The following is a 17042-nucleotide window of genomic DNA, read 5'->3' on the forward strand; positions in this document are numbered from 1 at the left end:
AAGGCAGAGGTTGGCAACATGTGCTGGGGCACCCCAGGGGACCTTTCATCGTGTCTCTGTCCTTCCGTCCAAATGGAGGAAGTGAAACGTTTGCTAGTGTCTTTGCACTCATCTGGTGAACTCCCTGCTGCTAAAACTACACCTTTCTGACACGAGCGTCAACAGTCGAGGATCTGCAGCCATGAGCAAGTCCAAGAAGTCCTGTCCTGGTGGTCAGAAATGGGACCATCTTGTAAAAACCTGCATCTGGAGCGGGGCTGAGCCAGAACCTTCCAGTGGTGAGTCCTACTTGTACATCCAGTGATGAAGAGAGTGCAGGCAGATGTGATGGACCTGTTGTGAAGTATGAAGTAGTCTCAACGGATCTACTCCTGCCCTTACATGTGGCGCTCACAGCTGCTTCTCCTTCTCAACCATCTCCGTCAACATCTCACATGAGTCCCACCCTGTGGTCTGTGCTGGCGTTGACCACTGGGGGGTCCATCTTGGCCCTGGTGTTGTGGCTGATCATTTTCATCAAGAAGAGGCGCAGAACAGCAGGTGAGGATGCTTGCACTGTGCTAATGCTAATGTCTAGACAACACCATCTTAATTCTGAACTACTTTAAGGATTCATAATGCACTGGTGCTTGTGAAGAGCCAAAGTTCCCCCATCATATCAAGGCTCACCCTCCCTCTGGTCTACACTTTGGTGTTTGTGTCTGAGGAAAGTATCGACTCAGTTAACTGTGCCAGTTTTTTCCTTCACATATTTCAAGCTCATGGTTGTGTTTGGTGGACCCAACAAGCCGATCAAACGCTGATCTCTGCAGAAACCAACTACTTTCTGTTCTCTTCTCTCACCGAGTCCCTCGGGTAGCTCTCACTCGTGGCGCTTTTCTGGTTTCGACTCACATCCGCTACAGCGGGATAGAGTCGCCAGGAGTAAAACATCACTTAAACTGACAGGAAAGAGTGAAGCGCAGAAGAAAAGTCAGGAGTAACATCATGATATAACTGTTGAGTTTGTTCAAGAGAAAGAGGCCCTTACACGCAGAGTCAGCACCTTTTAAATTAAATAAGCCTCCAATAATCCAACACATTGTTCTTCTGTCACGTTGTAAAACTGCCAATAGAAGACATTCCTGAGCAAACACGCTCTCTGGAATATTTCACTTATGGCCTATTGTTGCTGTAATCATGTTGGCTATCATTCATGAAGAATGAATAGAACAAATGTGTGTAAAAATGTGAGCAGCGGTAAATTTACAGGACGTTTGGATTCATCAATATTTGAGTAGCTCAGCTCTTTTTAGATACTCTGAAAATCTATACCTCCGGATCATGTATAGAGTTTGTGTAAATTAAACTGCTGCCTCCGATGGTACAGTCGGTTAAAACAAAGAAAACAGCCCTCTGGGAGATTGACCACAAGACAAGGTTGACTGAGGTGCACAAGAAGGATATTCTCCAAACCATTGGTTTCTTTCTTAATCATGGGAAGACCATCATTGATGGCTCTGGTGATGAAGGTGATTTCGCTTCCTTCTATTTCCCAAAGATTCTTCCATGTCAGCTTGAGATGCTCAAGATTTTACCAGTCCACTGGCCCTGTGCGACTGCTGTTGCGTATCTGTCTGCTTCCTCTTGTTAGTTTACAGGTGAACACATGAATCTGAAGCGTTTTTAGTCTTGCAGAAATGAGTGTGCAAATTTGCATGACGATTAACTAATGTTTGATGATTGAGACCCGTTGTATGTAGCCTCCTAAACTTGCACTTAAGCTTGTAGAAGTGTTACATTCTGATTCTCCCGCAGGACTGGATAGTGGCACAAACGCAGAAGTCCCGAAAAGAGCTGTAGCACCTGATACAGGCGTCTCCTGCATAGCGACCCAGAGCTCCGCCCACTCATGTAACGGCGTGCTAATTCACGCCGGCTCAGAGTGGAAAAGAAACACCTCTTTCTGCAGCAACCCAACCGTCTTCTCGGGGACAGAAGAGGACGACGGGACCCCCCCACTTGATCGAGTCCAGGGACATAGGATCCCACTCCCTGCCACGGAGCAGGGCGACACAACCCTTGTCACCACGAAAACTGTTTAGCAAGAGAATTTGTGGTAGTGATGGCTGTGCCAAAGGAGTGTGCATGGACCACAGGCGAGCATGTAGGCAGAAGTTGTAAAAAGTGCTAAAGGAATGTGGGTTTGTATGACTGTCATTAAAAAAAAAAAAGTCTTGGACTTGCCAGTCAAACATTTGTAATATTTTGGCCCCCAGATGAAAGAAAATACTTGAACAAATCACACTCCAATATAATATTTAATAAAAGTCAGGAAGAGCTTATTTGGAGTGTGTAGAACAAGGTAGCATTGTTGTGTTGTGAATTAAAAAATTACAGATGTTAATAGACCTGGAGTGGATAGTGTCGAATCTCTGGCTGAACCTTTTAAGTCTGTGAGCAGTCACCAATCGCTGCATGTGCACACCTGTCACAGGTGTGTGCTGGGGTCATCGGTGACCGCCAGGTGGAAGTACTCCGGTGGGCCACTGCTGGTGTCTCTCCGTCTGACTTTAGTGGACAGTGTCTTTCTCTTGTTGAAGCTCTCGCGGCCTCCTCCTCGCTTCTTCAGGCTGGTCAAGATCATTTCAGCCAGGTCCTGCTGGAGCCGCTGGAAGTTCTCCCTGAGAGTTGAATAATGTGAGAAGACTTGAATTAAACCTCTGCCAAAATAGCCAACTCTTGATCCAGGGGATCTTAAAAACTGCAGGCCTATCTACATCTTGTCTCCATTTCAAACATTGTGGATTGTTGTTAGTCAGCTTTGTGATTATATCCATGACAACATCAATCAATTAGATATTTGTTTTCCTTCTGGACCACAGTGCTGTGTTTGACACTGTTGATTATTTTTTTTTTCTACAGAGACTAGTAGACCACATAGGTATGTGGAACTGCTTTAAACTGACACACTAAAGTCAGTTATGGTGTCGTACAATGCTCTGTTCTTGTCCTGATACTATTCACAATCCTTATGCTTCTACTACGCAATGTGATCAGAAAATACAGAAAATTTCACTGTTATGCCTATGACACTCAGCTGATTTCTTTTATCTGGCTTCATTGACAAATACAGTTAACACATCTACAGTCCTGTATTACACATATCAAGTCCTTGATGACCCAAAACTTTTCTTTTACTGAACTCGGACAAAAGTGAGGTTCTACTAGTTCAGTGGTGGGTAATTGAAGGGGCCACATTCTATTCTGGGGCTGTTGTAAGGGCCGCCAACAAAAAATGAAATGGGTGCAATTTATTAAATGCTTAATAAGCTGAAATAATTATTTTATTGTACTTTTTTTTTAATTTATAAATCATGATTTCCTAAATCTCATATCAAAGCCTTTTTTCTGTTCAATCTTTTTTTGGGGTAATACATAGTCACAAAAATGTCAAAAGTATTTGGGTGTTTGCTTTGATGATGACTGATCGTGTAACTCGCACATAAAACAAATTGTCTACCTCCAGCTTCGTAACATTTAAAAAAAATCTGGCATTCCCTTCCTTTGGATGCTGCTGAGGAGCTCATCCATGCTTTAGTTGCCTCCATACTTGACTACTGTAACTCTCTTCTGTCAGGATGTTCTAAAAAGCCTCTTAGAACTCTTCAGCTCATTCAGAACTCTGCAGCTCGTGTCCTGACTAAGACTAAGAGGTCTGATCACATTTCTCCTGTGCTGTCCTCTTTCCATTGACTTTCAGTACAATTTAGTTACAATTTAAAATCCTTCTCTTAACCTACAAAGTGTTACATGGTCTAACACCAACATACATCACAGATCTAGTCCAAACTTATCAACCCCCAGGGCCTTACGATCCCTAAACTTAGATCTAAACAATTTCCCAAAGGAGACCTCCTGAGGGATCAATAAAGTTTTACCTTACCTTTTACCTTATCTATTAGTTACACCACAAATCTCTAAATGTAGATATGGAACCAGGGCCTTCCGTTTTCAAGCCCCTCTACTGTGGAAACAATTACCGGGTTCAGTACGTAAAGCCGACACTATCTCTCTAGGTTTAAGACTAATCTTAAAACTTTACTCTGATAAAAAGGTTAGTTAGGACTGACTTAGGCCCTTTTGTTTTGCTGCCATAGGCTAAGATTGCTTGAGGGGAAGTTTTTAGACAAAAGCTTTCTCACTCTCCATCTTTATTCTTGTTTCCTGCATTATATTCATCACCTAAGGTTTGAACTAGTAGTCCCCAAACTATGGCATTTTCCCCTGAACAATACCAGAGACACATTTAGAACTTTTTTTTTTCATATACAGTGCGTCATTTATTTTATGGGTTGCTAAATAATAACCAAGACTGTATGTTTTTTTGTTGGTATATACACCTACCTAAATTTAGTTTTTTTGCTTTCTAAGAAGGTCTGGTTTGAAAGATATCAACATTTAAGGGTCTAAAACATTGATATGTTCAAAGAGGGTTATTTGGTTATTGTTTATTGGATAAATTGTATTATTATTTATTTTTCTTCTGTGAAGTAACAAGAAATAATTATTGTACTATGTTTGGCATTCTGTAAAACAATACATTTTTACATTCAGGCTTATTTTAGACTTTTTCTTTTACAAACTGACCCCCAACCAGGGATTCTGGAATCTGTATATCTTATCTCCAATATAGTCTCAGTGAAAGTAGGTTCAGATAACTTTCTTATGATTTGATCAGTATGTGTCTGTTTGTACAAAACTGTCTTTTAATCTAAATATATGCACATTAGAAAATGTGCTTAAGCCCCGCCCACTCAAAACAGTTTTCTTGGAAACTAAACATTGTTTACCACACACCCACTCTCCCATGATTGGTCAATTATTGAGGTTTGTTATTACTTCATGAAGTATTAACCTTAAAAACAAGTCAGAAGAGTTGGATAAATTAATTAATTCAATTAGTTCCCCTGAATAATAGATGTCAGAGAGGCTATTAAATCATAACATAACTACAGACAATTATAATCTCGTAAAAAAGGACTTGGACAATGTTTTAATTCTAAACCAATTGGAAATAGAAAAACATGTATTGATATAATCAAATTATTTAATGAAAATGTAATAAAACAATGCTAAAATGAATGTGTTAAAAGCACTATACAGCAATAAATGTTCAAGTTTACTTTGCTCAGGTCGACAGAATATTGCAGGAGTTTTACTCACGCGGTCGGGGGTGTAGGCAGGTTGTACTTTCCCCAGGACGCTCCCGTTAACCAGTAGGTCATTTCCTTTCCTTTACCCTGAGTGAGATACAGGCCGCGTAAATGGAAGTAGAACCAGCAGCTGGCAAGTTAGTCAGAAGCATCACCTTCAGGTACGTCTCTCCTCTCTGCTCGTACTCAAACTGACGGTCAGTTCTTTGCAGGATGTTGATGGTCGACTGGCTCACGTGAATCCTCAGAGCTGGAAACAATCACAAGATAAAATTGAACTGTACAATTCCACATGGACGTGTGTTTTTTTTAAGCGTACGCAGGCCCGTTGACTCCATACGAGACGCTGTGTTGACTGTATCTCCAAACAAACAGTAGCGAGGCATTTTGTTCCCCACGACTCCTGCTGCACAAGGTCCTGCACAAATAACATACTTTTCATTTAGAAACAAATAAATTCCATCATCCACATGAAGCACATAGTTCATTGAAATAAGCTGTTTTTAGTATTGGAAATAAGAGATAACAATTACACTCTCATTACAGACATGACAGCTACGCAAACACTGACAGAGATGGAGCTTAAGTTTACCAGGATTTACTTTCTGGAAAAGTATATTCAGTTTACAGAAAGTACTTTGAAAAGAAATCTTAATTCTACAAGTACTTACTGAAATGTGTCAAATTAAAATAAGATGCGATTCCAAAAAATGACTGAATGATATCACTTCTTGTCTTGATGAAACCTTTCGTGTTGTGTGGGTGTCTTCACAGTAAAAACTGTAAAATGGTTCACCTGAGTGGACTCCGATCCTGATCCACAGAGGAATGCCAGGCAGGTGCTCCAACTCAAACGTGCACACGAATGACAAGATGTCCAGAGCCATGTGAGCGATGTCCACCGCATGTCTGTCGCCGTTACGTTTCGGTAAACCAGACGCCACCATGTAAGCGTCTCCAATCGTCTCCACCTGAGGGCAGACGGTGTCAGATCAGCCTCTCTGACACAGAAGCCGATTCGTCCGTTTAGTTTGAACCTTGTAGACATCGTGGTGGTCCAGGATGCTGTCGAAGTTCTTGTAGATCTCGTTGAGCATGTCCACCACCTCCATTGGGGTGCTGTAATGGCAGAGGGTGGTGAAGCCCACGATGTCGCTGAAGTAGACAGTCACCTCCTCAAAGAGCTCTGGCTCCACTCGCCCGGTCTCCTTCAGTGACCGAACCACCGGACTAAGAGAGAAATCATCTCTTGAAGGTTCAAGTTAACACGCACAGTAGCAGGTTGTGGTCCATACCCAGGAAGTAGCATGAAGTTGAGGCGGTCCGCTCTGTCCCTCTCGGCCTTGTACAGGGACGTCCTCTCCTCCACCAGGTGCTCCAACGTACGGGAGTACATCTGAAGCCGGCGGATCAGGTTGTCCATGTAGGTCTCACTGGCCTGGTCGTGCAGGTTACTGTCGAGGACCATAAGAAGGTCATATTGAGAAACATTTTTAGAGATTATGTAAGACTTCTGCAAGCAGTCTTTAATGATTTATACATCTTAGGTATGTTAGTGTGTGAAGTGTGTCTTTGTATCATACCTGAAGATCTTACCCAGAATAACCTCTATCTTCTTAAAATCCAGTCGTCGTTCTGGATCTTCTTCCCAGCAGTTCTTCATCAGATTGTAGAGCTGAAGGTCAGACGAACATGAACACATCTGAGTTGCGCGTTTTTGTGTGCTTTTTGCGCATGTGTCTTCACCTATACACAATATACTGTATTTGCCTTTTTTGTGATGTTTGTGTGTGTACATTTAGCCTAGATACACGTGTCTGAGCGAGTGATTTTTTACGCTTCTTCACTCACTTCAGTTGAGTTCTCCGAGGCTCCTTCTGAGCTGAGATCCGGTCTGAAGACGGACATCCCGCTGGGGTACTGGACTCGGTAAATCTTCTCTGAGTGACGATCACAAGTCTGTACAACATCCAGGTCAGCTCACGGAGGTCAAAGGTCAACTCACCTGCTCGGCTGGAGCAACACTGTGTGTAAAATGGAGGACGCCTCATGATGATCTCATGGGCGATGATCGCGTAGCTGTAGACGTCCCCTTTCTGAGAGACACCGTCTTTACGCAGGTGCTCTGGCGCCGTCCACACATCTGAGAGGAGACACCAGGGAGAAAACATCTTTAATTAGAACTCTGAGGATGTATTTCGGTCAATTAGTTAGTGTTATGCGTTTTTTTTCATTATTTCCCAGTAGAAATCACAATGATTCCACCAAGGGGGCAGACAAAGTTTTCAATTTTTAAATTTTTGGCACTATAGGACGCACAGAATTATAAGGAGCACAGTAAAATGCTTTTAAATGCACCTTATAGTCAAGATAATACGGTCACTACCCCTTGGATTTAAGGGTGATGAAGAAGAGGGCTCCTTTGGGGGATTCGCTTGTCCAGCAGCGACCTGTGGTGAATTGCCTGAGATGTTGGGGGAGGACGTCAGTCAGACCTAGCAGACCTGTCTGGGTTTCTGGACCTGAGGATCAGCTCTATACCCTTGGATGAATCATGCGTTTTACTGATCTGGGGAGGGAGTTTGACCATATAGTCCTGTAGGGTGTGCTCCAGTACTATGGGGTATCTGACACCCTGATAAGGTCTGTTCTGTGTACGAGTTGTGTCAGGTCCGAATAGTCATTATTGAGACGTGTTTTCAGTGAGGGCTTGTCTCTGATTCTGTTATTAAATTAAGTGGCAGGGATGAATCAGCACCTCCAATTCAGATTGCAAGCGAGTGCATCTGATCGCACTGGTTGGGGACCACGAGGGAAACTCAGCACAAGCTGGACCCCTGGTAGGAGCTGGATGATATAGATGAAGCTGCTGCGCCATAGAACACGCACCCACCCCCAGGTTTCCTTACCTTTCCGAGGCTTCAGGATGCTGTTGCATCCAAAGTCAGTGATCTTGACCACCATCCGATTGTCCACCACACAGTTGGTTGACTTGAGGCGCCCATGAACCTCAATGTTGCTGGAGTGAAGATATGACATTCCCTGGAGAAGCCGTTGAGAATTTAAAGAATTATCTTATTCAGGAAAAATGTTAAAAACCTTCTTCTGAACTTGAGCTAACTCTGAGTGATGAATCCACCCTTTGTTTGTTTATCTTATCTTGACATCATCTTCATTATGGTTCAACTTCTGTAGTGACTCATTTGTATGATAAATAAGGACTCAAAACATTACCTTTGCGATGTCGTACATGACTGATATTTTAAACTCCATGTCCATGAATGTCTCATCAGGGTACGAGATCTTGTTATTCAGGATGTACTGTAAAGATCACCAACATTGTCAGTCAATTCAAGTTTCAATGAAAAAACATTGCATAGTTGAACGTGTCATTGTGAACATTTTCGCTTAGAATAATGTGAAAAAGTAGATGTCAAATTCTATATTTGGCTTATAACACGAAATGTTTGGCAAACTGAAACTAAAATACAAACTACAACAGTTGCGAGAATCAAAACAACAAAAATGAAGAATATATGTTTCCACTACTGCAGGTTCTGATCTTGCAGGGCCACGTGAGCCATCTGAACGGTAATTTATGTAAACGCTGGACCACCACAATTCATCTGGGAGGTTTGAAAATATGAGTCCAAATTGAGAGAACCTGTGTATGTTCTCACCCGGAGTGATCCTCGCTGACAGAGCTCAAACACTCCAAACACCCCATACTCAAACTTCACTGTGCCATAGAACTTGGTCAGGTTGTAGTAGTCGATGTGCAGGAGCTGCGACACATTGTGTTTGTTGAATTAGAACTAATGTATTATTTCAATAATCTTTGTTTAAGACGCGTACCGTGTTCAGCTCGATCTTCTGGTCCTCTGAAAAATCGCCTTCATTGTTCTTCAACTCCTTCAGAATCACTGGCTGATGATGATAGACGAGATGTCACAGGTTGTGTTTAATTTGTACTAAAATCCAACAAACGATTCAAAAACGTATATTCTACACACATTGATTAGAACAGACAAATAAACAAATTAACATTAATGACCACATGAGAAATCTATGTGTGCATTGCCATTACACGCACATAGGAAGTCCTTGAACAGAAAAAGGAAAGTTGGATTGTATAATATATAATATTTTAGGCAGAGTTGGACTTTAACATAAAGTCTTATTAAGATTTTTTGAAGAGAAAAATTCTAGCCGGATAAAAAAAATGAATGAAATGGTTACAAAATAATTAAAGACAGTTATGACAGCTATGTACCTTTTTGTCATAGCAGCCATGATGACGGAAGATGATGCTGTCCCTCCTCTTGTCGTCATCGATCTGCAACACAATAACTGTCAGTCTTGTTTCTGTCATTGTCAATTTAGCCTACATGCTGAAATAGTTTTGTATTGACATCATGACAATATCTTGCTGTCTTCTTGGAATAAATCTCGTGTTAACACATGGGTTAAAAGAAATGTTCCAAACCAGGAAGTGACAAAAACATACTATTAAATGACTAGTTATATGTTTGATTGTAGAGCAACTTTACTTGTACTTGTCACTAAACAGTCATATTCAAGATCATATATAAGGCATGATACCTTTAGAGAGACTTCCTTCTCATTCAGCGGACCAATGCGTTCCGGGTCAATATGGGACCACTTTTTCTGCATCATTCGGTCCTTCCTGTTTTGTCTTACAACACACAAAATAAGTTAATCTGATTACTGCAATGCTTCATGAATCACCGACATGACTTTTTTCATTAGAACATGAAATAATTCTAAAGTGAAAATGTACCTGTAGAAGATGAGAGCAATGACGGACACCACGACAACACTGAGGCTCAGGACAATCACCATCACATCCTGGACATTAAAACCTGAAAAGGCAACATGTATCACTGCTTCTAATACTTTATCTTACCATGGAAGCCTACTGTGCTAGCATAGCTGCAGCTACTATGTATATCTATGTTACTATTGCTTCTCAAATAACAGCATACTACTTCTACTTATGCAACAACGTAATCTACTGCAACTATTCATACTACCATTGCAACTACAGTAATTAGTACAATATCAAATCATTTTCACTTGAATCTTAATCTTTTTAAAGATTCATCACAATGTTGAGAGAGACCTGCAGCAAAACCTCCAATTCTTGCTGAAAATTATATCTGTTGGAAAAATCACTAAATGGTTATAAGTGATCGACTGACCACTTGTCCTTTTCCAGTATGTCTTCAATTTCCCGCTAAGACTAGTAGCTACTGTCGATTTGATAAATCAGCACCTATGTTCAATTGTCACCATCCTTATCACTTTGAGACTGAAGTGTGAGTCGTCCATTACCATCTGAAATATCTGGGACATCTTGCGGCAGGCGTCCGCCTCCCCAGGGCAGCGCCGGGTTTTCTTCCAGCTCCACAGTTTGGTTTTGTGTCGTGTCAAACACCAACAATGTCGTATACTGATAAAGCAGAAACACTGGTTACGTCAAACTCTGCTGTAGCTGCCGCGAAAACACCCTCACCATCCCTGTGAGCGTGGACATGTACATCATGGTGAAGTTAGCATCTCTGTCCCCATACTCATCCAGCGAGTAGTGACCTCCCATTCCTGCAGGAGGCAGCACTTAAGTAAACCAAATATAATTTTAAAAATGCCGTTTGGTCCTAGTATCCAATTAAATCAGAGGGATACCCACTAGATGACAATATTTATACTTTAGCATTCATCACACTGTTGTCCAACAGCAAAGATTAGGAAAGTAAATCGCAAAAAAATAGTGTGTACTGATTAATTTCCAAACCTGTAAAAGTGACATTTCCAAATGGGTTGTCACTCAAAGGGACGTCTGTAGGGTCCAGAGCTCTCCCCATGCTGAGCTTCCTCTCTCGGAGCACCTTCCCAAACAACAGTGTACCATCGTGGTATCCTGCCACAAAGTCATTTATCTGTGTACAAGAGAAACTCAAGTAAGACAGAAAGTAATGGAAGACAATAGTGACGGCTGAAGGTTGAGCGAACCGTGTCATTGGCGGTTATGTATGATGGGTAGTTCCTCTGTGGAAGAGTGAGAACCAGAACGTCTCGCATTTCCTTAATGACAGTCGTGTGGATGTAGTAGTCTGGACTGGAAATGAAAACATTAGTTGACAGTGAATTTTAAACCAAGAGTTTGAAGCTGTTAAATCTTTTTATAGCGAAAAAACTGCTCAGCATGAATAGTGTCAAGTTCCCTCTGGTTTGTTGTTTAAATCTCAAGATCATTCTTTTTGAAGTTTAAAGAAACATATCATCTTACTTGAAAATATCCAGGAGAATAAACATGATGCCGTCTGGGATCTGGTTTACCAACGATTTGAGATAAATGACGTCATCACGGGTTCCACAGAGGATGAAAACTAGAAGAAGAGAGCAGAGCTTTCTCACCAAGTAAAGGATGAAAAAACACAGATAAGTTGTTCAAACATTTGTTTATAGCTCCTCAAAACATGATAGAGGATATGGCTGGGAAACCTGTCTGCTTTTCTATAAAAAGTTATTTTCAGTCACTCTCTCAAATTCTCTCAAAAATTTCAACCCATGCAAAATCTGTTAATTGCACTTGTTTCAAAACTAGAATTAGTTATGTGTCAGTTTCTCCTTCTGTCCTCTTATTGTCCAAACTTTTCATACATGATGAATACACACAAAAACCCAGAATACCCACTGTTGCTGTATCTGTTTTTAGACTCCATAGCACTCTTGAACTCCTCCTCTCCACGTAGCATCTCGCGTTGGGTCAGTGTTGCAAAAGAGGAAGACGGGGCCTCCAAACTATTTATGTACCTAAAAGTGATTTGTGAGTCATTAGACCAGAAGGACAACAGTCAAGCTGTTGCAATAAGGAACGTTTGTTTACCAGAAGCACTCCTCACTCATGTTGGAGTTTCTCTTGTAGACATAAACTTTACTCCAAACATCTTTGAAGGGTAAAGTTTCGTTCATAAAATTCAAGAATAGGTTAACAATTTTGCGTGCCGGTGGAAGAATCCGTGTTAGTTTGGGTTTATAATCACATGACAAGCCAAAGCTCCCAGCAGAGATGATCGGAATGCTAAGGCTCAAGCCGATTTCTTCGCTGAAAGAGACAAGCATTCGTAAAAGGAAAGAACCCTGCAGACTCACAGGTAATGTTTGATAAAAGAAAAAGTAGGGCTAGTACTCACTCAACTAACTGGAAGGTGGCAAAAGTGCAGGAAGGACCAAGCATTACACATCCAACTTCACCTTTACTCTGCAAATAAAAATCCCATGAATTGTTGTAATAATTATTTAAATCAAGCAAGTGATGGACCTTATGTCTTTAATACCTGTCCTGGCCTGATCCAGGTCTTAAAGGTAAAAACACATTTTGTACTGCTTCTATAAAGCTGCCGATCTGCAGTTCCCATCCATCCTTCTATCCACCCATTCTTTTTTACATTCATCCATCCATCTTTTCATTTATCCGTCCATCCAAGTTATCCAGCATCACACACATATTTAAAATGTTCATCCCCCTTCTTAAACCATATTTAACATCATTGAAAACCTACAGCCATAAACATAGAATCTCTTTTGGTAAACTTGTTATAACAGTGAGTGCTCATGGGCTGTAACATCCCTGATCATCATCCTGATCACTAACCCGACTGCAGCATTACGTCAGACAGCCAGTCGAGGTTCAGTTCTCTGAAGCCGTCACACTCTCACAGTATTACTCACACCCAACATCTTGAGTATGGCCACCCCCTCACAGGTGCTGCTGCCACAGCCCTGCCGGTTGTACACGGTAGTGTTGAAGCCATTAAAGTTTGCTGTTAATCTGAGGTCCAAACCTGGAATCACGGAAAAGATAAGAGGTATTAAAATAAATAATTAAGTTGTTTAGTCGGTAGCAGAGATTAGATTAGAAGGCTTCAGAATAAAGACGTGGCCGGTGACTACAGAGAGAATTCTAGAAAGGATTGCACACGACAAGCGTTATTTTATATCATGCTCCACTGGCTTTGACGTTTAATAAAAAATAGAATTTTATTTTCACTAGAAGACACCACGTTTCGAATTTTTTCACTTAAAAAATGATATAGAACTATACGAAAAAAATCCAAAAATGATGTATGGGAAAAGACAAAATTAGGAGGACATCAGAAATATACATTTATTTCAATCTGACCCTGTTTGATCGTGTCATGAGTTGTTATGGTCGTTGTATGTTTAACGTCCAGATTAGATTAATAGACTAAACAAATTATTTGATCACATATTTGTTTGTCCTTCATGATACCAGAAGATTAAATATGTTTTAAAATACAAAAGGAATTGTTTGAAATGATCACCCTTATTGGGTCGGTTTCGCTTGTAGTTTAGACCAGGGGTCGGGAACCTATGGCTCGCGAGCCAGGTGTGGCTCTTTTGATGATTGCATCTGGCTCGCAGATTTCGGCTTTTCAGATAAAACATAAAATATTATCACTTGTTTCAGGGGTGGGCAATACGTCGATCGCGATCGACCGAAGCTGTTGCGAGTAGATCGCGTGATTTAATAAAATATGATATAAGAAAATAGTAAAGAGAGCTCTGATTGTCTGCTGTGCATATTAATCAAATGGTTATTGCGCCGATTGGTTGAAAATTTGATTGACATGCACAGCAGCCAATCAGAGCTCCCGCCTCTTCCACTGAACGCACGGAAAAGATCATATGAATCGAGAATAAAAAGAGCAAAACGTGCGACAGTCATTTTACGCAATTCAGAAAAACGATATAGAATTATAAGCTTGTTTTTTTTAAATAATATATCGAACAAAATAATGCGCGTTTGATCGCTTCAGGTTCTTCTCTACGAGAGTCACAGAAACATGACGTCAGGTCCATCAAAGTTAAGCTGCAGGTTTCAATGAAAGCGCAACAAATGCTGGTTTTCCTTTTGTGATCGCGGTCCTTAAAACACACTTGCATTAATACACCATCACATGATGACTATTTGTAAATTACCTTTATCTCACGAATATAATAAGAATACGCAGAAACACAAACACGTTAAACAGGTGCAGGTGAGACACACATTCTAATGACGTCAGAGACGATCAGACAAAGCGATGATGATGTGAAGTTACTGATGAACAGTTTTATTCTCGTTAAACTTCATCTGAAATTTAATTAATCCACTTGTGTGATTCATATCAGACATGTTTAAAATTAACAAATATAAACTGTTAGTTTGAATTCATGTTTTCATTTGTTTTTGTTTTTTCATGATCACAGAAATGGAGAAATTTTAGTCTTGTGCTTCATTTAAATATGATCGACATATTGAAATGGAGGCATGGAAAGGGATGAACCCGTCTGAATTTTTTGTTGATTTTGATGAACAAAGGAAAAGGGCTTGAATTCGTGTCAAGCACAGATTCTTACATCTGAATATTATTTATATGGCTCTCACTGAAATAAATTTCCAAATATTTTGCTTTCATGGCTCTCTGAGTCAAAAAGGTTCCCGACCCCTGGTTTAGACTATTATAAATAATTATCGTTACTTTTGATGTATGTATCACTCGGAATCATATTGTCAGAAGTTTAACCAAGTTACTTTTTTTTTTTAAACTGACAAATATTTGTTTTTTTTTGTTGTTATTATAGTTAATTAATGGTTCAAGCAACAAAAACAAGTTTATTATACTATAACTATATGTTTTCCTCAATATATAATATTTTATTTATACAGTTTTCCCTCAAAATCTAAATTCTAATTGTATTTTTGGATCAGACATAAACCTTACAGCACATGTGCTAAACTCCATTTTATTTGGCCCCAGAGGTTTTTGATGAATTCCTACTTAACACTGAAATGAGTACCAAGATGTTTGAGATCTACAAATTCTAGATTAAAGAGATAATAAAACATTCAGCTACACTGTTGTGTGACCTTAATGATGTATTTTAAGATATCAACATAACAACTTCAACATAAAATGGTTTTATGTTGAAAAGTTTTGGTCAACAAGTGTTGAATATTAACTACAGGTAATGTACCAATAAACATGTGAATTTGCTTAAAGCTAAGATAATAAAACATAACAAAGTAAGTTCAGGAATGTATTTTATTGTTATTGCTTCCTCGTTTTAGTCTTAATGTTTTATTCTGTTTCTAGGTTACTCGGCAGGATGCAACTGTTTATTATTTCCTTCTTCATTCCGACTTAGAAACTATCTTTGTCCTGAGATCCAAATAATACTTCAGTTGATATTGTCAAGAGTCAAACAAACCATACCATGATTGATGTTTTCCTGTGTGTCAATCTTTATCGCTTGTTCCACCGCTGCCTGAACGATCGGGCGGCTCCATGCGTAAGTGTTGTCCTCCAGCAGCACCACATTAATTGTAAACTGCCGCTTTGACAGCAAACAATCATCCAGCATCTTGTTAGCCACCACCGAAGCGATAAACATTCCAACGAAAAGTAAAATCTGTGAAATGTACATCTCGATGCTTGAGATAATGTTCCAATTTGTTAGTCTTAAAACGGCGACCTTCTCGCAGGTGCTACATGTCAGAGACACTTTTCAAAGAAGTATAATTTCAGGGGTGTCAGGGAACGTATGTCCAGTTAAGTCAAAAGTTAAAATCCAGTTTCTGCCGAAAAGACGAGAGTTCCAGTTGGTAAAATCCTGACAGCACACTGAGCTGGGGGAGGACTACCTTTCCTCTGTGTATGTGTTAATGAACAACTGCCAGGTGACGACCAGAGCGAGGGCATGGCCCAAAGACTCCCTCACTCTTTTTATATTGAATCCTTATTCATGGAGGCCACTTTATTAGATTAGAAAGGCCTTTTCGAAAACAAGTAGCTACAGTTAAAAAGACAAAAGACAGGCAGCACAACAAGGTAGAAATAAAACAAAGGATTAAGAGAGGATAATCGTCACAGCAAATCATACCACTTCATAGATGTTCTTGAGGTTGGTTTAAATCTAATAAGCATTTTTAGGTACGGAAACGTCAACATAGAACAAACGTCCAGCCATAAAGTGACTTACTCCACACAACACCCTCATTTCTACCCACTTCTTGAAACAGTCAGACCAGTTATGTCTGTCAAGAGCAAAGATCCTGGAAAGATGAAGTTGTATTCTTTATCAAATTACTATTTCCCCCCCCAAAAAATACTGTGTGGACAGCAGGTTATGCTAGTTCATATATAGTATCAAGACAATGTGACAAATCCTCCCAGTGCACTTTCCTCTGTCTTTACCTACTTTTTTCTTGTTCACAACTATCTTGTCTTGACTGGTAGATTATATAAATTAAATTACATAACATGGTCTCTTTATTTAACGTCCTAAACACATTCATGTGTTTGGTTAATGCGTATATAAAGCTCACCTATGTGAAAGGGGCAAAGGTCACAGCAAGCTGTAAAAGTGAAGGCTTGAGTGTTGCTGATAAACACTGTCTGCTATAAAAACAGGGTGGATTAAGTCTATAAATGTCTTGACCAAACTGTTTGTGAAGTAACGTCAGTGCAGCTTGTGAAGACTTTCAACATGTTTCCAAACAGCGTTAGGAGAACATTCTATTTCTACATGTTTTGGTTGAACTATAGTCAATGCTTGTCAGATAGTAGTTGGTTTCCTAATAAGGGGTCTGAATAACAAACTTTTTACATTTTAACATTTTTTTTAAGTTGAGAATGATTTTTTAAATCATAATTTTATAACTCATTTTGATTTACATGAAAATTATATAAATTATATGAAAAAGAAAATATTGCAGGAACAATCTTCTTTCAATATCTGCGTTGAACATTCAATCAG

At 39.9% G+C, this 17042-nt stretch overlaps 2 protein-coding genes across 2 annotated transcripts; one reads left to right on the forward strand and one right to left on the reverse strand.

The window, feature by feature from the left end:
- The first annotated feature begins 162 nt into the window (after positions 1 to 162).
- LOC148065524 (uncharacterized) lies at positions 163 to 2084 on the forward strand. The gene is made up of 3 exons (XM_087808658.1): positions 163 to 278; positions 397 to 540; positions 1798 to 2084. Exons 1-3 carry the CDS (start codon positions 182 to 184, stop codon positions 2082 to 2084), a joined length of 528 nt encoding a protein of 175 aa, XP_087664784.1. The 5' UTR covers positions 163 to 181.
- Positions 2085 to 2467: 383 nt separating this feature from the next.
- gucy2ca (guanylate cyclase 2Ca) lies at positions 2468 to 15710 on the reverse strand. Its single transcript, XM_087808657.1, has 27 exons — positions 15500 to 15710; positions 12951 to 13063; positions 12413 to 12480; positions 12106 to 12324; positions 11914 to 12032; positions 11506 to 11605; positions 11229 to 11334; positions 11011 to 11155; positions 10732 to 10817; positions 10551 to 10668; positions 9997 to 10078; positions 9798 to 9891; positions 9469 to 9531; positions 9051 to 9122; positions 8876 to 8980; positions 8430 to 8516; positions 8105 to 8237; positions 7201 to 7338; positions 7047 to 7135; positions 6779 to 6870; positions 6491 to 6649; positions 6233 to 6425; positions 5992 to 6166; positions 5515 to 5613; positions 5351 to 5445; positions 5206 to 5282; positions 2468 to 2663 (listed from the first exon to the last, which is right to left on the reverse strand). Exons 1-27 carry the CDS (start codon positions 15708 to 15710, stop codon positions 2471 to 2473), a joined length of 3231 nt encoding a protein of 1076 aa, XP_087664783.1. The 3' UTR covers positions 2468 to 2470.
- Positions 15711 to 17042: the final 1332 nt, after the last annotated feature.

The sequence above is a fragment of the Callionymus lyra genome, chromosome 15, assembly GCF_982586985.1.
Source record: "Callionymus lyra chromosome 15, fCalLyr1.hap1.1, whole genome shotgun sequence".
Lineage (NCBI taxonomy): Eukaryota > Metazoa > Chordata > Actinopteri > Syngnathiformes > Callionymidae > Callionymus > Callionymus lyra.